General features: G+C 40.8%; 1 protein-coding gene across 1 annotated transcript in view; it reads left to right on the plus strand.

The window, feature by feature from the left end:
* The window catches only part of macf1a (microtubule actin crosslinking factor 1a), a 261734-nt gene that overhangs the window by 176892 nt on the left and 62172 nt on the right, over window positions 1-22670 (plus strand). The window contains exons 51-64 of the mRNA XM_084739932.1: window positions 51-217; window positions 1837-1993; window positions 2138-2249; window positions 3899-3961; window positions 4567-4805; window positions 5053-5182; window positions 7246-7445; window positions 8462-8689; window positions 8780-9056; window positions 9415-10013; window positions 10264-10452; window positions 10570-10776; window positions 13307-13624; window positions 14276-14458. Of these exons, the coding sequence (XP_084596058.1) occupies window positions 51-217; window positions 1837-1993; window positions 2138-2249; window positions 3899-3961; window positions 4567-4805; window positions 5053-5182; window positions 7246-7445; window positions 8462-8689; window positions 8780-9056; window positions 9415-10013; window positions 10264-10452; window positions 10570-10776; window positions 13307-13624; window positions 14276-14458 (3069 nt within the window). The remainder of the gene's footprint in view (window positions 1-50; window positions 218-1836; window positions 1994-2137; window positions 2250-3898; window positions 3962-4566; window positions 4806-5052; window positions 5183-7245; window positions 7446-8461; window positions 8690-8779; window positions 9057-9414; window positions 10014-10263; window positions 10453-10569; window positions 10777-13306; window positions 13625-14275; window positions 14459-22670) is intronic.

Here is a 22670-nt window from a genome sequence, read left to right on the forward strand (position 1 = left end):
ACACCATAGAATCTAACTAAGTAACTTTTATCGTGTGTGTGTTTTCTCAGGAGGTCAGGTCCGAGCTGGAGCAAGAAGGTGGTCAGCTGAAATCCTTCTGCAACCTCGGCACTGAGCTCAGCCAATCAAAAGCTTTCAGTAACACTCAAAGCTTACTGGATAATGTCAAGGGGGTGTCCGATGAGTTCACCCAACTGGAAGCCAATGTCAATGAAAGGTAAAAATATTAAACATAACAAAAACATAGGCACTAGATAACGTGTGGGTTTGGAAGATAACTACTGAGTATTTCCCAAGCCTCTACTTTATGAATTACAGCTAATAATCGTTCTATGTCTGCAGTATCCCTAAAATGATTCATTGGAATCATAGTTAAATACAAATAAGATTGACTGTTTAAGAATTAGGAATTTCAGGGTATTTTCAAGACACTTGAAGGTATGTTGGAACAGAATTATGGCAACATTTAATACAGTTTGGACTATCTTGAGCTTTATTGCCTGTTTAATTTATGAAGCCATAAATTTGAAACCTCAACAATCATTCTTAAATTAATAATAATAATAATAATAATAATAATAATAATAATAATAATAATAATGTTTTCTGAGGAAGTTAATACATTTTTTTCAATTGTTTTCAGTAGGAAACGACTTAAATCTTTTTAATCCTTTTCTTGCCATTCACGCAGTTGACCATAAATTACACAAGGGGGCAGCAAATACAAAGCTGTTAAGAATCTGTCATTCAGCTGTCTAGTTTGTGATGGTATGGTAAATATGAACGGGGTCAGTTCAAGTTTGACTGACAACAAACCAGATAACCTTCAGAGACAGGAAGAGTCAAACTTTAAAGGATTTGATCATATGCGTCAGGCCTGCTCTGAGTGGCTGTGCAGAACAGACTGCGCCAGTGGCATTTCCAAAATTTGTTTTCTAAATTTGTAGCCTTCATGGAGCACCAGTTGCTATGCCTACCCTGTCTGACGTCGTATCAGTGAGCAGCCACGCTTGAAGCCTGTCAGAAGGGGGCTGGGAATTTAAAAATATCATTATACATGAGTTCAGTCACATAAAAACAACCAATATAGGCTGTTAAATGGACACTTTTAAATATGTCCTGATGTGAAGAGGTAAAAATATGTCATCTAAAACACAGGTGTGAATAGATGATCATCTTGGTAACCTTATTGTTGAGAGCACTCATAGAACATACTGTACATGATGTCAAGAATTATTCACATCACTGTTGTATGATGTTTCACGGCAGTTGTTTTACACGTACTGTACAGTGTGTTGTATACTGTATCTGTGTGGCCAGTGTGAGCTGTCGAGCAGGCCTGGGTGCTAATATAAGCAGAGTGGACATGGCTCATTGTCCGTCCTATAAACGGCCTACTCGGATAACTCCCAGCCCCGAATCCCGAGGGGGAGAAAATAGCAGCATGATAATGATACTGCTCCATGCCAGACGACTGCTCAGAGCTGTTTTGTCTACGGGCAGTCAGCACTTTTCCAGTCTTAGCCCGAGACAGATCACACACAAAGAGATGGGGGTCAAGGCTGCGTTAATGCTGGTCGGTGTGGACCTTGAATTATCCCAGTCGATAGTGCACAGTTTTTTTTCTTTTTTTAGAGCATATAATCAGCCCAAGCAAGATTATATGATTGCTTTCATTTGTCTTGAAAATATAAAAATGTAATTAAAGCTGAATATTCATCTCCCCTTTCCCTTATTCATCATTCATGCAACTCCTCCTCATCCTCTCTATCACTGCTTCCTTCTCTTGCTGTTCTATCTTCTTCCTCCCCTCTCGTCTGTGTTTGTTTCTCACAGGTTTGCTGCTATCCAGGCCTGTGAGCAGCAGCTGCTCCAGTTCCGCGGCCTCTCTGGTTCCCTCCTCAGGTGGCTTCAGACAGCACAGGACCAGCTGCCGTCCAAAGAGGCCAGCCTTAACACAGAGGGCCTGCAGAGAAGAGTCCAACATCTCAAGGTGTGTGTGTGTGTGTGTCTAATAATTTAGAAACAAAATATACATACGCAAACTCTGCATCCTGTGGTTATGCATGAACAAAAGGAAAGCATGTATGGATCATGCTGTTTGAATCCACTATATCTGTGTGCATTACGCCTGCAGGACTTGTTGAACGATTGGGAGTCACAGCGATCGAGGGTTCAGGAGCTGAACAAGACAGGCTCAGAGCTGGAATCCCTCATCATCGACATCACCGCTCCCCAGAGCAAAACTGGTAAGAACTGGGATGGAGACGCTGCCAGACATATTAATTCTCCCACTCTCCCTCAGCCGAAATGACTTATTTTCCTCATGAGAGCATTTTTGCAAACTATTTAGTTGAGATTTACAGATGTTGTAGGTGGGAGAAAAAATTGCAGAGGGGTTTATAAAATAAGTTGACCTGAGAGAAAAACAGAACTGAAAAAAAAAAAAAAAATCAACACAAGAAAGCAAAGATTAAGTCAGTCTTGTTAACTTCATATTTGAAAATGTACTGGGTCGAAATGGGTGGAAGGATGACAGTAAAAGATCTGTGTTCAGTTTTCTTTTTATAGACCCACAGTTTTTGTTAATTTTATTTTTATTGAGACAAAGTGGCCATTTTTTACATTTACAAATAAATGTAACAAACAGACAAAAAAAACAAAATACTCCCTCCAACTTCCCACTCACAGCCCTGGCATTAAAGAAATCCACCTTTTGTTCACAATTGGAATGAATAAATAAATAAATAAACACATACATATCAATCATTTAAGGTATGAGGTCTTAATCTATGTTAATAAAGTATATATTGCACGATTAAACAGACAGTGGGAGCACATGAAGAATAGTTTCCATCCTAATTCACCAGCCAATGAGGTGTAATGATGGTAGTGAGGCCAGAAAAGAGCCCCTTATTTTTCCATACGTTGCTGGTTTCCTCATTACACAATACAAGATCTTTTCAGGTGTGTTATAGGATGTTAATTTGTTCAAGTGTCGCCTCTGCCAAGGAGGAAGTTCAGATTTCCAATTTTGCAAAATATCCTTTTACCCGGCAGTAACTGGAAGTAATATGAAGTATTGTTTTTATTATAGTTCACTTTAAATCCTTGTACGTCTCCAAAGATCCAGATCCTAGGCTTGGATGGAATTTCAGGTTTTATAATATCTGAAGTTATTCTTACGATATATTTCCAAAATTCTTCCATAGACGAGTAATTTCAAAGCATATGAAGTAAATCTGCAGCACAGGTTTTACATCACTGGCATTTGGGAGAGGCGTTGTCGTATATTCTGTGTAGTCTTATGTGGTGCATAATAAAGTTTTATTTAAGATATTAAGCTAGTTACACTTAAGATGTGATTATTATTTATTTTTTATTTCAATCTCATCATAGTTTTGCAAGTTATTGTTTAGAGTAATATAAATAGAAGGCGTCAGACCTTTTGTACATAGTGTTCATGGCTTCACTGAACAAATGCTTTTCATATAGAGATTCTATATAGAGTCACTCATAGAGGTGTGTTGCCTTCTATATGTCCATGATTAGTCATTCTTATATACCCAGTTTAGTAAAAAATAAATTTTGAGGAAGCAGTAAAATGTTTGCAAACCACAGCAGAGGTTGAAAATAAAATAAATATTTGTGTTGCTTATTAACACATCCATTAAATTTCTGTGTTATGTAAAGACTATGGTATGCTCCATGTCTTTCTCAGCGCTGTCGTCTGTTTCCACGGCTTTTGTCCTCAGTTCTCCTGCTGAGCTCAGAACTTTAAATGTGACCACATTTTTTAACATGTCGGTACATCACTGGTCCTGTGTTGTGTGTGACCGTGCCTGCGTGAGTTTGTTGTAGGGCCACTGTCTCAGTCAGGTGTGTGTCTTTCTCCCAGGTGCTCCTCAAATCAATGGCTCATCAGGCCCCAGCAGTGTCAATGGCATTCACACCTGTAAAGGTGAGCTACACCCCTAGCTCTCTCTTTCTTCTTCTTCTTCTTCTCTCTTCTTTTTTTATTACGTTGAGTCTCTCAGATAAACATTAACACCAATTAAATTGCTCTCCATAGCTCCACTATATTGGTGTGTATGGTTGTCTGATAATGGCCACTTTCACAAATTAAAGCACTGTTTTCTGTTTTACTGTGTCCTCTACTGTCCTGTCGTCTGTCAGCTGTCTGTCCATGCGAAACATCTGTCAGTGGCAAATTTGTTCAATTAAAAAAACATCTATCAGGCATCTGTCATTTATCTAAACTGCCCTGATCTACCTGCACTGCATGCCTGTTGGCTAACAGCAACTGTAGTTCTTATTAGCCTACTTTACTAGTTTATAGAACATCTGTTGACTTTATTCTACCTGGAATTAAGATAAGATAATCATTTATTGATCCACCAGAGGGAATATTCCGGTGTTATAGTAGCACAAGGACAGAATACGAACAGACAAATAAAGAAACTGAGAGAGAATTCACCTTCTGTTTTTTATTTCTGTATCTACCTCATAGCCTCCATTTTGCTGTATGCTAAGCAGTATGTCTTCTTTCTCTTTTTGTGTCCTCAGACCTGACAGAGCTCCAGGTAGCTGTATCTGATGTGAACGGTCGATATGAAACACTTGGCGGGGAGTTGAAGGAGCGTCTTGGTCGCCAGCAGGCCTCGCTGGAGCTGAGGCAGAAGGCCCGGCAGGGCACTGAGGAGCTCAAGAGCTGGCTGACAGACAGAGAGAACAGCCTGAAACAGGGACAGACCGCCTCCCCCTCCAGACCTGAGGTGGTACGCGCCCAGGCCCAAGAGAACAAGGTAAAGGACATTTAGTGTGTATGTTCTGTGTAGGTGAACACTTTTTCACCAAGTATATTGATGAAAAATGTTATATCCATTTTCAGTTTTGGAAATTGCAGCAAATGATATGTCTGTTAAATTCAAACACTGAAACTATGATCTCTGCTTTATCTAATTTAATGTGTGCTTGTCTTGCTGGATAGATGTAGTATTTTTAAGTTGCTGCTTTAAGTCCTCTCATGGTCTTCTTCCTTTTCTTCTTCAGGCCCTGCTCTCAGAGCTGACCGAGCACTCGGGGAAGGTAGAGGAGCTGAAGAGCACACTGAAGAAGCTGATTGCTGACAATCCTGATTCTCCTGAGGCAGACAGCTGGAAACAGCAGCTGCAAGAGATAGGTATGTGCTGTAGAAGAAAAAAAAAATACATTAGGACATATGACAAGATGATGGGACATCCCTCTTACAGAATGTGATAGATTAGAGCTCTGCCTCAACTAATACAGATGCCCAAAGCTAAAACCCAAAGTACAATGATGAGCTAAATGTTACTAAAGACATGGCATGAGACAACGGCATAGAGATACTGTACAGCAGTTATAGCACAGAGTTTACAAGTAAAGGAACCTGTGTGGGAAAAGCCATTGTAAAGAAAGTATATATTGTGTCAGAACCTGAGGGAGTCACGTGGAGGTAACATGTACAAGTTAGCGATACAGAGAAAGAACACCGCCTCAGGGACGAATGTGATCTGTGAGGACAGTTTATGTTACCTCATGACTGTCAGGCCTTTCAATAAATAATGAGAGAATAAAAGAATAAAAATGGTAAATACATTAACTTGACATGAAAAGGTAAAAGAAATACGGCGCTCAACTTTCTTTCTTAAGCCGTCTTGTGGTCAGTGTCAAATGTATCTATGTTTTATGATGCTTTCATATGATTTGAGTGTTTAGTATTGTATCAAACACTTCTCATGTCTTTGTGATGTTTTATGTGAGGCAGTGGACTGCAACACTGTACCCAAGACAAATTTCCTCTCAGGGACGATAAAGTTTGCTCTACTCTGCTAAAAGTAAATGGAAATAGGAAAGAGAATCAGGCCTGGAGATATCTGAGGATGTTTGGAATGATACATGGAAAAGCCAGGCTAAGATTATTTACACGTCCTGGTGAGAGTTCTGTTGGAAGAACATGAGATGATATTTTGCGACTCTGTAACTGAAATGTATTCAGAATGGTTCTGAAGTGACAAAACAAAACCTGACCAGTGTGTTTAAACAAATGGCTGACCTTTTCATATTTTTTGGGCTTGTCTATATTTTTTGCATGTTGGCAAGACTTTCTGAAGAGATAATGAAAATATTTGGAAGAGAAGTTTATTAGTCTTTGTTTGTATCTGGGCAAAATCCTGGGGAAAAACTTGAAACAATGGAGAGCTCTTTGAAATACTTTTGTGTCCTAGCAAGAAAGATTTCACGCAGAAATAGCTGGAGGAAAATTGGATGACTGGACTGACGATTATTTTCATTATCGATTAATCTGATGATCATTTTCATGGTTAATCAATTAATTGTTTATTCTATAAAGTGTCAAAATTGAAAAAAGAAGAAAGAAAGGCAAAGAAAAGCCTTAAATACCGACATTTGAGAAACTGAAATAAGCATTTTTATGACATTCTTGCTTGAAAATAAAACAATTTATCAGTTATCAGAGTAGTTGGCAATTAAATTTTCTTTCAGTCGACTAATCATCATTGCAGCGCTAATAAAGTGTATTGAGAAATGTGGAAAAAATGGACTATATACTGTATATATGTGCCTGAAAGATGTAACCCATTACATCCCATTGGTTAAAAAGAAAGTGGCACCGTGCCTCAGAATCTGTAATAATTTCTCGTAGAGATGGTGAAGAACCAAGATCAATATTATCCTGGGAGAGAGTGGGAAGTGTTCCTGTCAGAGCTATTTGTTCGCTCTCATACTTGATATTTTTACCAGGGCCTCCTATGAGGTAACTGAGACAGAAATATTTAAGGTGAAATCCAAGAAGGGGGCCTTTATATTTCATATTTCATAATGCCTTTTCAAAGCCATGTGGACTGAATGCACACACACTCAGACACGCACACTGCTGGATGCCTGGAACATGAGTCAGAGAAGGTGAAAGAGACGGGATAAGTAGGAGGAGGGACAGTGAAAGAAAAATGTCTTATTGTTTCATCAGTGTTCTTCACATTGAGTCAGATTTAAATGAAGGAGCTTGGTTTCATCGCCATCACTGATATAATTTAGATTTCCAGCCTCTCATTTTTTAACTGTTCTGTCACAGGACTTCAGTGTTGCTCAAATTAATGAGATAATTTTTTTCCCCCCGAGAAGGAAATATGCACAATCATCAACAATTTGCATATGGTCCATAATAGGTTCTCCCACTCATGTCTCGATTGGTTATTTCCCCAGACTCCCGCTGGCAGACGGCCAATCAGACTGCAGCCCAGAGGCAGACAGAGCTGGAGACCTGTGCCGATAGGCTGGGCAGCTTTGCCTCTGCGGCCAATCAGCTGGGTCCGTGGCTGAGGGAGAAGGAGCTGATGATGAGCGTGCTGGGGCCGCTGAGCATCGACCCCAACATGCTCAACACACAGAAACAACAAGTACAGGTATGTCATAGAAGACTGTGGGAACTATCACAAAGATACCGCAAAAACATACAACAGTTATCTCATTATGCACACACACGGCAATCAATACAGAAAATCCAGCAGAAGGAGAAATTCATCAAGAAACTGCAAGAATAATGAAAACAGCTCATGTCTATTAATAATTGTGTGCACTGAATAGGGTTATGTCACGATACAGTTTCCAACCGGCCGACGTCAGTCCATCAACCGGTGATTGACAGTATATATTCACGCAGTCGCTCCCTCCCCCCTCAGCTGGGAGATTTATGTGAGCAGTGAGTTCGCTATGTTACAAACTTTTCGGACATTTGCTACATCCAAGAAGGTCACAAGATGGAGACGAAGAAGACAAGCTCATGATTGTCATGTTAACGCGTCACACACACTTCATTCCAACTTGACAGAAAAATAAAATAAAACTTACCAAAACCGTCTCGATTAGTCTGTCCACCGTTTCAACAATCACCAACTCTGGTTTGGTGGTAAATCCTCAATTCACCACATTAGATATGAAAATGCTCTGTCTATACAGGCTGTTTATCTCTCACTCAGTGGGTGTGGACTGCAGCTGAATCAGTGTGTGTCACTGAGCAGCAGCTCACTCATTTAGACCATAAAATTAGCAAAATAAAAAACAGAAATCACAGATGGACTCAGCCAGTCACCAATATATTCATCCAGTCACCCAACCTTAGAACTGAATGAGCAACAATTATTGTTTGTCTCTTGTTTTGAGACTCAAATACCTTTCAGTCATGAAAGCAAGCTGAAGATAAGAACGTATTTTAAGATTTGGCTTAATTAAGGCATCCATGGTATAATTAAAATTACTAAGTACTGTGTAAGTTTTTAAACAGTTATTAAAAAGGTTATCTTCAGGCTCTCTGTTGTTTTAAACACCTTTAAACTTCTTATTTTGCTAATCAGATTTGCTTTCTTTCATATTTTCCTGATCACATTACTGAATAATATGCTCTCACCTCTCTTTCTTCCAGTTTATGCTGCGTGAGTTTGAGACCAGGCGGCCACAGTTTGACCAGCTGACCCAGTCCGCTGAAGGAATCCTCTCCCAGACTGGTGACTCTGCTCAGGACCCCAAGGACCTTGCAGAGGTGCGGTCTGAGCTGGGCTCCATCTCCCAGCAGTGGGAAGACCTGACAAACCGACTGAGTCAGAGGTCAAACCACATTGACCAAGCACAAGGAACCAGTGAACGCTACCAGGTACATGTAGTAGTAGAGTGATCAGAGAGTTTTTTGTTATATTGTCACCATGATGGAGTAATTTTCTAACCCCTCTCCTCTCCTGCTCAGGCTTTGCTCAAAGAGCTCTCCTCCAGTGTTTCTGCCCTGAGTGAGAGGTTGGATGCTCAGGCTTCTCTGAGTGCCCAGCCCGAGGCGCTGAAACGCCGCTTGCAGGAAACCGGAGAGATCCGCTCAGAGTTGGAGAGACGGCGGACTGAGCTGGCCGAGGCTGAGAGACTCTGCCAGGAGCTGAGCGCCATCGTGGCCGAACCCTACCTGAAGGAAGAGCTGAGTAAACGCCTGGAGAGTGTCAGCGGGCCGCTGAAGAGTTTAGAGGAGCGTGCAGGTTTGTGGAGGTTATGTGGTTGATAAAGTAACTGCACTCTTTGGGGTTTTGTGTGACCCAGTGTTTTGGTGTGTTTATTATGGTTTATTTGCTTGTTATTTTCTATACAGAGTTAACATGCTACTTTAATTAATTGATTATTAACATTTTGAAGTTGTCAAACAATATTCCTTTTCAAATCTGATCCCTTTTTAGCTGTAATGGGAATATGGTTTTGATTATAAGAAAATGTTACTAACAAATCCACTGAAATAAACACAACAAACGCTCCACTAGTCCTATTTGTACTTTTTGTTTGAAATGGTTTTTCAGTGTTTATGTTTGTAATTCCTTGTGCTTGTGCTTTTCTCTTCTCTAGCTGACGGTCTGTCTCAGCTCCAGACCGCCCTGTCATCCACTCAGCAGTTCCAGCAGATGTTTGAGGAGTTGCGCTCCTGGCTGGACAAGCAGGCAGATCCCAGAGAATCGTCCAGCGACGCTCTGCCCTGTCAGCCCGAGGCCATCCGCTCCCTACTGGCACAGACAGGTGAACTCCAGCGCGGGATTGCCAGTCAGAGAGGCTCCTACGAGCTGATTCAAGCCGAAGGAGTGTCACTGCTCGCCACTCTGCCCGCGGGAGGAGATGAACGCTCTGCCCTGCAATCTCGCCTGGCCTCATTGAGGCAGGACTGGGAGGGGCTGAACCAGAGAATCTCAGATCGAGAAAACAGACTGAAGACCACCCTGAGCAAGGCAGACACCTACCAGCAACACAAGGCCGAGCTCTCACCATGGTTAGCAGAGTGTGAACAGAAAGATGGAGAGATTCAGCCGTCACTGGACCCATCGGCTCTGGATGAGGCTTTGCAAAAGGCTCGAGGTCTATCTCTGGACCTCGAAAGACGACAACCTCTCCTCGAGGTCTTCAACACTGCAGCAGATCAGCTGCTGGAGCAATGCTGCATCGGGGAGGAAGAGGTACAACATTTTACTGATTATAGGTTTTGATTTCTACTCTCAAGGTTATTGTTTTGCAGCGTATGTGTAAATATTGCTTCATTTGCTGATTGTCTTTATTGTGCTTCATAGCTTAATTATTTGACTGTTCTTTAGCTCATTTGGGTGCGTTTCACTGTGTCATTGTATTATTGTCAGTATCATTAATGAGTTTAAGTTATAAAACTAAAGAAATGAAGAAAACTCAACTGATGAACAAATTTTTCTGTAGGTACGAGACGAGAAGGCCCAGCTGAACCGCAGGGTGGACAAACTGGGCGAGAGACTCCATAACCGCACCTCCCAACTGGAGGAGCTGGCTGGCCGCCTGAAGGAGTTTGAAGAGGGCAGACAGGCTGCAGAGAGAAGGCTGGAGGCCGCCAAGCACCAGATTGAAGTCCAGGAGGCTTTGGGACCACAGGTACTGAAAAACATTGTTATCTTTCTTTAAAAAGTGCTCAACAGAGCATTGATGATATTAAAATACATGGTCATTATAAAGACATAATTTATTCATGTTTACTTCTCTTTCATTCAGGCATGCAGTGCTAAGAGCTTGGAGCGGCTGAGAAGTCAGCAGGAGAGTCTGAGGTCCCTGAAGCCTCAGGTGGTCTACCTCAGAGACCTGGCCCAGGGGCTGGTTCAGGACTCCCCACAGACACCAGGAGGCACTACTGAGGGGGCCAAGAGGCTTCAGGAGCAGGCCAAAGAGACGGAGAAAGAATATGATGACGTTACTGAAAAGGTGAGGAGAGGAGTCATTGTTTTTTGTTAGCTCGAATGTTTTCATATTTTTATATAATGCTTGTGCCCTAATGTTTTTATTTAGGTGGCCAATGTCACTGCGGAAACCTATAAGACATGAGAACAGAGTGTGCACTGTGCGAATTAGATTTGTGAGAGAGTGGTTCACATGTATATAAAAACAGCAGGATGCACTGTTTGTCGCAACAAAATGTCACACAGCAGCAACATGAATAATCTCTTCAAACATTTAAAAACATCACATCCTGAAAGTTATTGGGAGGCTGGACAAAAACAAAAGTATATTATTTTATAATTAATTTATTATTATAAATTTTATTATATTGTTTCTGTATTTTCTCTGACAAAATATTAACCTTATTTTGAAAAATTACGCACTGGTCTGTATGGTACCAAGTGTGAGTTAATGGCTGGTATGCAGTGTTGTTTTATGTGTTATGTACTGGAAGAATCACCAGTTCTTCCTTTTCGAAGCAGTTACTGAATCTGAAAGCTCATGCGCAGCTGATGCCTTACATTGTTACCACAGCAACCCAGGCAGATAAGTTGACAATGTCTGGACACACAGATTTGATCAGATCACTTGCAAATAACAGTGTGGACAGTATGTCTTAAGAATCTGACCAGAGAAACAAATGTGATTTGCTTGCAGTCTCAACCCCACACGCCACAGTGTCAGTACTCAACATTGTATTTAACTTTCTTTGAGTTGACTTTTTTTTTGTGAGGACTTCCTTCTCCCAAACCTAATCCGAGATTGCCAATGAAAGCTTGTGAATGTCCAAAATATACTTGACCCATATATTAAAGTAGTGCAGAGTCCTCCACCCAGCAGGTAGCTTTGGCAAAACAGCAGAACATGAAAAGAAGACAGAGATGAAAGGTCCCGGAACAGTTTTGAATTAATGTAACCTCAACAATTTATGACATCTGGAGTGAAAAGAAGTTGTACAACCAGTGGACCTATTTATACCAAGGGTCAGTGTGTGAGAGGGTGTCAGATCTAGTGTGTGTGTGTGTGTGTGTGTGTACTGCTCAGTATGTGTGTGTGGGTGCTTAGCAGACAAGTGTCAGTGAGCTGAGAGAGAGCAGAGCTGCTATAGCTGTCAGAAGAGTTTGGCTATTTGACTTACAGTAGTCATATATGGTCATTGTGGACATTCAACACTTTATCACAGTTTGAAATGTAAACTAGAGCTTTGAGAATTCAGCACCCACAGTATCGCATCTATTTTCTGCAATCCAGCCTCCAAATATTCCATTTAAGGTTACATCTATCACAGGAGCTCTAACTGTATATGAAACCATTGCACTACTCTCACATTCACTAAGATGTTTTGTTTATCTTTTAAAATATTGATCTGTCATGTGTCATTGTTGCTGAGAAAAGAGTTGCTGTGCTGGAGGAGATGATGCAGATCAACTCTTAGATAATGCTTCTTCTATTGTCTCTTTCTTGCACCTACACTGACAAAGTCTATTTTTACTTGCTCTTGTGTTGCATCATTTTCTGGTTCGGTTACATGTTGCTCTGTTCCAGTGATTTGTTCAGCTTTGACAGGGAGAATATTACCACACAGGCTCCTCTTTGAATTATTCATTTGTGGTTTGATTAGATAATCTTTTTGTACCACACAAATACCACCACTGTCCTTTTTACATGATAATTTTCTGGTTTGTTCTGAAATTTTGGTATCAATTTCCAATAAGACAAACTTTTACAATGATTTATAAATGTTTTAAAATGAGGTTATTAACTGTGTTGTAAACACTTTAGAAAATATTAATAAACTGTTACAACACATTAGACAAAAATAGAAACAGTCTGTACTATTAAGCCTCAGAATTCATTGCTTAATTAGCCTATTTCATCTTCTCCATCAGCAGCATTGATACCTGTCAGTTTCATCAGATATTTATTAATAAATAACAAGCATCGTATCAGACTGCCAAATTCATACACTAATACTTTGGAAATATTGTTTACTGTGACATTTTCAGCATGCACTGTTTTATTCTTTAGAGTGAGGCTCCCTTTTTGCAAGTTAAAAATATCAGTAACTCATTAGTAGGATTAATTAGTACCAAGCAGAAACTGGATCTTCCCAAATAGCAAGCCCACATTGATGTATGAAAAATGTTATAACGTGTTTGAAATTGTTTATGATTTATAAAGGGCTCCTGAAAAGTGGAATTTGTCTCAATGCAGTGAATTAAATTGATACCTTGATTCACAGCGTTGTTCATCGCTCAAAATCAACTAAAAAATCTTCATCTTCCACTTTCTTAGTTTGGATTTTCATTTTTTTCTGATTTGGTCTGACACCTTGAATAAAGGGTGGCCAAAATGCTGCTTGAGTAGATGGACAGACTTTCAGCTGAAAGGCAGACGTTTAATTTTGTACTTTCGAACTGATGATAATGAAATTCTTCCCCTCATGAAATGTTTCCCCTAACACCTTTTATGTCTTTTCCTCTGTCCACCTCTCTGCATCTTTTCCCTCCATCAGATTGAACAGTGCTGCTCCTCCCTGGAGTCTCGGCTGCAGGGCGTCGGCGAGGTTCAGTCTCACGTGCGTGATGTCTTCTCTCGCCTCGCCGACCTTGATGATGAACTGGACTCCCTCAGCCCCGTCGGACGCGACGCAGACTCACTGGCATCTCAGGCCGATGCCCTAAAGGGCTTCTTGTCCCGTCTGGCCAACCTCAGGACGGAGCTGGAGAGCCATGCTACGGAATGCACAACCATGCTGCGACGAGAAGGCTCCTCCCCTGACCTCCTGGCTCTCCGGAGGGAGACGGAGGCTCTGAGCCGCCAGGCTGGCAAGGTGAGGGAGACGGAAGATGATGATTGTGGCTGTTGTTTGAATTTGGTTTTAACATTGGCTAGTTCCAAGTGACATTGTCAAGGCACATTTTTTATATTATATTATGGAGGCCAACTCCAGTACATAAATCCAGAGAAAAAATAAATGAAATCCAGAAGGGAAAAAATGACCCAAAGAAACACAGAAATCATGTCTTCATTTATCATATCACAGGAACACATAATCACAGAGCAAATCCATGTCCATTCAGGCCTGTTTTACATTAAAATGTAAGTCCAGAACAGAACCAGTCCGAGGGAGATACTTCCTCCAGATCACCACTTATTCAACTAAGCATATTTTCATAGTATGGTATATCAACCATTGCATTAACCCATTCTTTCAGTTCCAGTCCCTCTGTTCCCTACCAGTGTCTTAAAATAACTCAAAGGACAGTTATTATACCCACAATAATAACCGAAAATGAAGACTTGGATATATTTGGTATTTGGGATCGGTCCCCCAACAAAAACAATTTTGGGCTTAAATTTCTGAACCAAACCAACTACTTAAAATTTCTAATACCTTGATCCAAAGTGTTCTAACCAAACTACATAGGGAAGTTCCTATTTCCCAGTCATGATTCTTGTATTTCTGTTCCCTTTTCTCCAGCTGAGCGAGCGGGGCCAGGCTAGGTTAGACCAGATCGAGGACGCTGCTGAGAGGGTTCAGGAGTTCTACAGGCTGGTGGCCGAGCTGCAAGGCCTGCTGGGAAGGGCCGAAGAGGGGCTGAATGCACAGGGCATGGTCGGCACAGAGGTGGAGATGATCAAGCAGCAGCTGCAGGAGTTCAAGGTAGGATCGACCTCTTTTTGCTGGTTATTTACATGGATGTTATGTGCAAATGCGTGTATGTGAAGTGGTGGTATGTCAGTAATGCGGGGATGTGTTGGAGAATCTGATTGAAATCTGTCTTGCAGAAGTTTCTTTTTTCCCTAATCTCTTTCTTCTTAATTCCATTTGGTTGGTTAGGGTATTTGGCATGTGGGAGTACACAGTGTGTTTGTCATTGGCTTGAGGCAGTTATGATATCAGCTTGATTGTGTGAGAGATGAGAGAATCTGACTGAGTTCAGGGTGAGGAGGTTGCGCTTGTTTGTGTTCACAGGCTCTTCCTTTCCCATCATGCCAATGAAACTAATTTGCACAGTTAAACAGAAAATCTTGAGCGTAACATTAGCTTAGGCTTAGTGCACGGCTGTGTGTGTGTGTGTGTGTGTGTGTGTGTGTGTGTGTGTGTGTGTGTGTGTGTGTGTGTATGATGAATAGTGACATTCAATGTTTGCAGAGCCTTTGAGGAGGTCTGTATCCATCCTTTCCTTTTGCTCATACCTCCAGAGACCATGAGGTAAGAGAGTATGTGTGTGTCTGTGTGTGTGAGGGTCTCCTGTGGTGTATCAGGAGATGGTGATTAGTTGAGTCACACATCTCTTTGAAATGCCTGACACGCTGCTGAATCACGCTGCGTTTTTTTCTTTAACGGACAGTTATGTTGCTCGCTCAGTGTTTCACTTAACATTTCCCACAGACACAAACTCTCTGTCTCCTTCTCTCATACACACATACCCACTTCATCATGTTCAGCCTCCACCCTTAAGGCGTTTTGAACTTGTTAGCTTTGTCATTGTGGTGATGGACACAGGTCTAAATTTGATACCGTGTCGTCTTTTTTCCCCTCTCTTGTGGTTAACGTCTCTTGGTACTGTTGGAGCATGGGAAATGTCTGTACTCCCTCTGTGTTGTTGTTGGTGTTTCTTTTATCTCAAGCATATGCAAACACCATCTTGCACCTCAATTATTGTGGTAGATGGTGTTTGAGAACACAGTCCCCAGTAAGGCAGTCGTCAGTGGTAGTCTGGCTTTTGAACAGTGCATGTAAACTTACTTAATTGTTTTAAGTATAGTTTATAGAAAGTATGAAAGAAAGTCAGAAAGTATGCGAAGATTAAAGGTAAAACTTTATATAACGAGAAATTGCTAGTCATCACAGGCTTTTGACCAATCAAAATACTTTAATTGGATCAAGATACGACAAAATATTAATCAACCTGCATTAGAACTATGCAGATTGTTGCATTAACAGGAATCTTTTTCCATTCCTCCTTTTGCAGCTCTATATTTTTAATCTAGGATTCCACTAGAGTAGATTTGCACGATTCACAGTTGAAGAAAATTGTATTTATCTTATACTGGCCCGTGGTTCATCCTCTGAAATGAGCACCTCTAGCCCACTTTCCTTTGATTGGCAAACTTCTGGAAGCCTACCGGGGCACTTAGGTAGCACCAAAATGAGGCACTGAAATCTGCATTGTATCTGTTAGATATCAGTTGTATAGAAATCGGTTTCGGTGCCCATCCCCATCTACTGCTAAATGTAGCTGCCATGAGCTAGTTAGCTCAGTTAGCCATGCAGCTAGCCATTGTATTAGCTGAGAGCGTGTTGGTATTTTTTGTTCAAGCACAGGAGCTTTGGACCACCAGGACTGTGGAAACCATAAAATATGTAATTTTCCTTCACAACCAAAAAAAGCATTTTCTGCGAGACAAACTGAACAACCTCCAAAAACTTGACTGACTGAGCAGAGCGGTCGAATAACAAACTGAGTGGGTTGATGGGCATGTCCCTGTGCTTCGTGGGTGTGCTGTGCCTGGAACAGATGACCGTATAATGAAAGTAGTTAGTCTGATGCCTGAGCTTTGTGCTAGCAAGGATTAGGTAACCTCATGGCTTTAAACTTTTTAATATGAACGTTCAACACTGTAACATTACATAGACCGACTTCAACAATTAGCAAGAAGAAGGAGGAGCAACACTTTCAACACCAGGACATGAGTAGAGTAGGAGTGTATGATTTAAATATTTTGGTTTTTGATTGATCTTGTTTAAATATTTTCAGAAATGCCAATCACAGTTTCCCCAAGCCCAACTTTAAATCATCATATTGGTTGTTTTGTCCAAACAATCATCTACAACCCAAATAAAGATATGAAACAGAGAAATGCAGCAAATCTTTCATGTTGGTGATGCTATATGCAGAATTTTTTTCTTAAGAAATAAGGTTGTTGTTGATTAATTTTCATTTTTTATTATGATTAAGTATTATTCAGTATTATTTGATAAATAGTGCATACAGACATGTGTTCTCTTTACTACAGCTAGTGGACAAAACAAGTCAATGGCACCAATTCAAGAAAGTCAGTGAGTCATTTGGTCATAATGTGAAGATGTTTATACTTGGATGCATTCTGAGTGAAGAAAGATGGAGGAAAAAGAGCCTAAAAACAGGCTTTACATAAATAAATTCATTGTAGTACGTTGTTTCCTTCTTGTGATATTTTAGCTTTCAGACCTAAATGACTGTAGCTTGTTTCTGCATTTCAGGAGAAATTCTACTTTACTGTCTAGAATTGCATAGGAGCTGACCTCAGGAATGTGCTTTGCTGGCACCTTTATTGTATTTTATTGCGTTACTCTGCCGCTTGTTTTATGGGTACAGGCAGCTCTTTCAGTCTGACTACTATCATTAAAGAGCACATTTTCTTGCCATGATGTAACATCCTGTCCACTTTAGAAAACTTTGCAAGTATGTGAGAGATCAGGAAAAGTATGCACAAAGGCTCATGCACAACAAGCACATTTAACCATTTTTCTCTGCATCTGCTCAGAGAAGGTTATGTTTTTTCAAAATGATTGATGATTCATGTGATATGAGCACTAATCATTATCGTGCGTTTGAAAAATTTAGTAGGACTCCTGCTCGTTCCCTGGAGAGTCATCGGCTCCACTGTTGTTAAGATGTGTGGGTGGATCAAAGAACATTTTTCTCCTGCTTCTCTTCACCTCATTCCTACTTTTTCATTCTTGTTCTCTCATCTTTTTTCTCTGGCTCTGTACCTTTGTTAATTTGGATATTTAGCGAAACATCGTTATTGCCCTTACATCTCTCCCTCGACCCACTAACCTCCCTGTGCCTCATCGTTTCTTCTTCTGTCCTTCCGCCTGTTTCTCGGTCTCATCTTCCCCCTCGTCGGTCTCTTAATGAGAGCAAGCCGAGTGATGTGTGGCATATAACAAACAGACAGAGGAGATAAAGAGGTGTTGAGAGAAGAAGAGAGGGATAAGGAGAGAGAGAGAGGGGGGAGAGATTCAGAGAGACACAGAAAGGGAGCTGTGAAGAGCTAAATAGGCTACAATTGAAAAAGAGAGCCAGATCAGACAAAGGGTGTGAAGCTGGTACATGTATTTTGTCTGGTGTGCAATTAAATGATTCAAATCAGTGAGCAGGTTTACAGGGGCACTAACACCGCAAATAGCTGAAATATTTCATTCAACGCATTTACATGATTCAGGGACAATTGAAATGTATTTTTTCCTGTTGTATAACTCATTGAATGTAGTTCCCAGTTATTTTGATAATGGATTAATTGTTTCAATCATTTTTCAAACAAAAATGAGAAACATTTTCTGGTTCCAGCTTCTTAAGTGTAAGGATTGTCTCATTTATGATAGAAAATGAAAATAAATCCTTAGTAAATAACTAAATAAAGAATACCTAGTGTTTGTAAAACGATGAACTTGTGCTGTGCAGTATTTATATAATAAAGTTACTTAGAACTTTAGAACAAAGAAGGATGTGGTTGTTGAGTAACTATTTCTACCAGTGTGATTAAAAAAAGATCATGTAAGTCATTATAATAAGACGTAGTATCACAAAATAATAACTTAGTATCAAAGAGAGAGATTTGTTTCATAAATTCATCTTACAGTCCAACGTTATTTTATTTATAATATTTTTCTTTGGTGTGCAAAAAGTCATCTTTTTGTGCAGTGGTTTGTGTTACTCTTTTCATGCATCTTTAATAAAAAAAAATCTATTTAAAATTTGCAAATAAAAGAACTAAGCCATTCAAGCCATTACTAAACCGAGATAGAATAAGCCGAAATGTAGGTGTTAATCTTGTTATTTGTGCACTGATTAAGATTTTCCTCCATTAAAGCTGCGAACTGAGCTGAGGTGCAGTGCAGACAGACTGGTGGCAGACTGGGTGCAAAAGTAATAGCAGGGGCAGAATGTATAATAGCTACTGTCTGCGGGGTATGTAGAGCATGGAGAAATGGTCTGTCACTTTATCTGGGGGCAGAGGGGTATTTATAGGAGGGCAACGAAGGGAGGAAAGCGGGGTGGATATTGTCGAGAATATAGAGAAAAGGACAGAAAACGGTGAAAGATGGCAGATCTTCGTGGAGAGCAGGATCACGAGGCAGGCTTACAGATGCACAGAAAGATAAGAAATAATGGGTTAGCGGTGGTACAGTGAGAGGGTTTTTCCACATATTGCTTTTGTCCGCTATCTGAACCTTTTCATGACTCTATTTCATTTTTATCTGCTTGTAGCTGCAGTATATATTGCCTCTATCCTGCTCTAATAGTCTGAAGACGGAGAGAAGAGAAAAAAAGATGTGAAAATCTCTTTCGTCCACTGTTTGAAGCCACCCCCTGTCCTGCTTTGTTTCTACCTCCCTCTCACTCTCTGTTTCTGTGTAACCGATCCAGCTCGGCTCATTTCAAACCTAAACATGTCTGTCTGGCTCCAAAACAGACCAGGCCACCCCTTCTCCCCTCTCCTCATCCTCCTTCCCCTCCCCCACCAGACCCCATTTCCAATCCAGAGGGATGATGTCATGCCGATGCTTAGAAAGACGAGGGGGCTCGGGACAGGGGTGTGTGTGTGTGTGTGTGTGTGTGTGTGTGTGTGTGTGTGTGTGTGTGTGTGTGTGTGTGTTTGTGTGTGTGTGGGTATGGGTGGAGGGCAGCCATGGGATAGGGGGTCATGGGAGTGGGAGGTGATGTAGTCAGATTATTTTTTAAACTTCTCAACAGTGATCTCACAGAGGATTACAGGGTCAATGAGGGAGAAAGAGAGCAGCCTTCCCCTGTTTACTTCTTCTGTATTAGCATTCCTGTCAGAACTTAGGACAAGTTCAAAATCCAAAATGTATATCTATAAAACTTTTGGCTATAATTATTCAGTATATTTTAGGACTAACTGACAATGCGCCCCAAGCACCAACTGAAAATTGGCTTCAAATGTCTGGTCAGATTCTTGGTCTTCTTTACTTCTGAGAATATCTGTGTTTGATTACATTTTGCCTGAGTTGAACTCTTTCATGAAATACATACAAGTTTCTTGGGAGAAGTATACTGTATATAGTGAAACAAAGTTGAATGAATATGATTTTTGTAGGGGAAATAACAGTTAACTGATGCTATCATGCTGACCTTTATTTCACTGAAATTCAGCTTGAAAACTTTTTTAACAGTTGCTTCCCCAGTTATTGTTGAATGATTGCTAATAATTGTAGGTTGGAGGGGTGCAAACATTTTTCAGCCTCTGAAGTGGGAAATGCCAGAAAAAGTTTGGGAACCACCGTACTAATCTAACATGGCATTTTATTTTCCTCGGGCAACTGGGCAATCTTTATTGTTGAGTCCCGCTTTGGCCTCTTTCATTAAATGAAAAAAGTGTTTTGTACAGAAATATGTTTTTCTTCTTTCAAGTAATGTGTCAAAGAAGTATTTTATTATTATTCTATCAGTACTGGTAGCAAAACTTAGGTAGGTTGTTGTAGTGGCACCAAATGTGAACCAACCATGAAGTGATTTAATTGTTTGTGGATGACCAGTTCAAAGCCTTGACTGGTTTGATGGCTTCCAACATCTTGTTTTGTTGGATCTAGAAGTGACTATATTTGGACTGGAGCGTGGAGCTGGGAAAGATGCAGATTGCTACGCCTTTATCCTGACTGAGGACACACCGTGGTAGCAACTTGTCCATCACAACATTGCCACACCCTTAAACTTACCCTCCTCTATTGTCTGTTTTACTCTAAATGTAATTTTCAAAATAGACATCAAGCTATTATTGAAGAAGACTTGAAACTATGATATAGATGATAAACTCATCAGGAGACTGTTTACTGAAATTTCAGATGGAAAGTAGGGACATTTTCTCATAAGCTTATGTAAGGTCAGATTTGATGTGGAAGCTCCAGACCTGGAAGTTCCACCCGCTAGTTATTATACAGTCTATGATCTGCACAAATTTGAAACAATTCCCCTTTTTAAAAACATTCGGTTGACATGAAAACATATAGTGAGAGCAACACGTTAGCACAGCAGCACCTTCAGTCCTGCGTCAGTGTGTAGACAGGGTGCATTCAGGCACAGAGTGTAGGTCCCCTTTGTTTTGGCAGCGTTCAGAACCCAATACACAATCACTGTAATTATGTGTGAAAAATGGAAGAAAATAGATATGAAGCGTAAAAACATGCTGTATTGAGACACGCTTAAGATGGACAACTAAAAAAACACAACTGAAATGCCTCCTGTGACAACTCACAATACAGTAACTCCCTGTTTATGATAAAGATACAACATATTTACTGTCCACCATTTTAAGTGGATCCAAGTTCTGTATAGAGTGTAAAACTTACTGTATACTGCTCCCAAAAATTCCCACAATAGAACAAATGAAGTAGTGTCCATGATGGCATGCACACGACTTTCTGATAACAATCGCTCAATACAGTGCATCACATTTTGCAGATTAGAAAATTACAGTCCTGCGAGACATTGACAAGTGTCCGAAATCTCAATTTTCAGCGCACTAGAATAAACTACTGAGTGTCTCTTGTGTAGAGATGGGGTGAATGAGGGAATAAATTAGTGAAGTTTTCTGAGGAACAGGATCAAAAGTTGCTGTCTGTCTCTCTGTTTCGCATTCAGAGTATTGCTGCTATTCATCATGTACATGTTTGTACATGGCCGTCCTGTCTGCACATATGTGCTACTGTGGAATCTGTGTTTGTATTTAGGGTTTCTCTCTGGGCCGATGAGAGGTGTGTGTGTGCTTGCACTCTGCATCAGAGGATGCTTCTAATTCCAGTCTTTTTCGGGGTGCAATCTGGAATCTCAGCTGTCTCCTCACCCCACCCTCACACACAAATACACTCACTCTCTCTCTCTCTCACACACACACACACACACACACACACACACACACACACACACTAGGGTGTGGCAACAACATCCCTCTGCATGCCCTGGCTCCCTCCATCCCTAAGCAGCTGACATAGTCTCTGGGTGGGATGAGAAAACACACACACACACACACACACACACACACACACACACACACACTGGTGTTGAGGCAGAGGGGTGTTACAAGTCTATAAAGCCATATCTGCAGATGGACATTCCTTCGAAGGGCTGGTTAGTCTGGGTGACAGCAGAACAGGAGGCGTGTGTGTGTCTTTGTGTGTCTTTGTGCACACGTGTTTGTGAAAATCCCTGTCCTAAATCATGACTGCACGCCTCCCCTGTCCTCACCCCCTCCATCTCCTTCTGCCTCACACCTTTCACCTCCTCCTCTCTCTTATTTTACCCTCCTATAGTCTCTCTTTTAGTCTCTCCACCTCATCATTCTGCAGTCTTTACTCCTTGGAGAATCTGCAAGCCCGTGACTCACTGTCCTTCCCCGCACCAACTGTGTCAGCAACTATTTAATGATGGGAGTAGAAGTCAAGCCAAACTGGGCCAGCAGCTCACTGGTTGTCTTTTGGCCCATGCTGTGAAGCTGGAACATGTCCTAATTTTCACCTGTAAAGCTGCTTACACATTTAAATTTTAGTAATTAGCAGTTAGCAAGTCAAAAATAGAAATTTTGACTTTAAAACATGCTACTCTGTTGCCTGGAAAATACATTTCTCCCATTCCTGACCTGATTGAAGGATATCATGTGTTAAAACAAACTAATGCAGTATATAACCCATGGTGTGTTCTGGAGAGGCCATATTTAATGTGGGTGAGTCAGAGGCCTTCAGTGACCTTTCTGTTCACGTCTGGAAATCATAAATCATGAGTAACATCTAAAATTCCAGGCTAAAATTGCATGTCTGGCTCTTGAAAGGTTACTGCACCAGAGTCTAAATGGAAAAACAACTGTTT

Source organism: Lutjanus erythropterus, chromosome 16, assembly GCF_056507025.1.
Source record: "Lutjanus erythropterus isolate fLutEry1 chromosome 16, fLutEry1.hap2, whole genome shotgun sequence".
NCBI lineage: Eukaryota > Metazoa > Chordata > Actinopteri > Lutjaniformes > Lutjanidae > Lutjanus > Lutjanus erythropterus.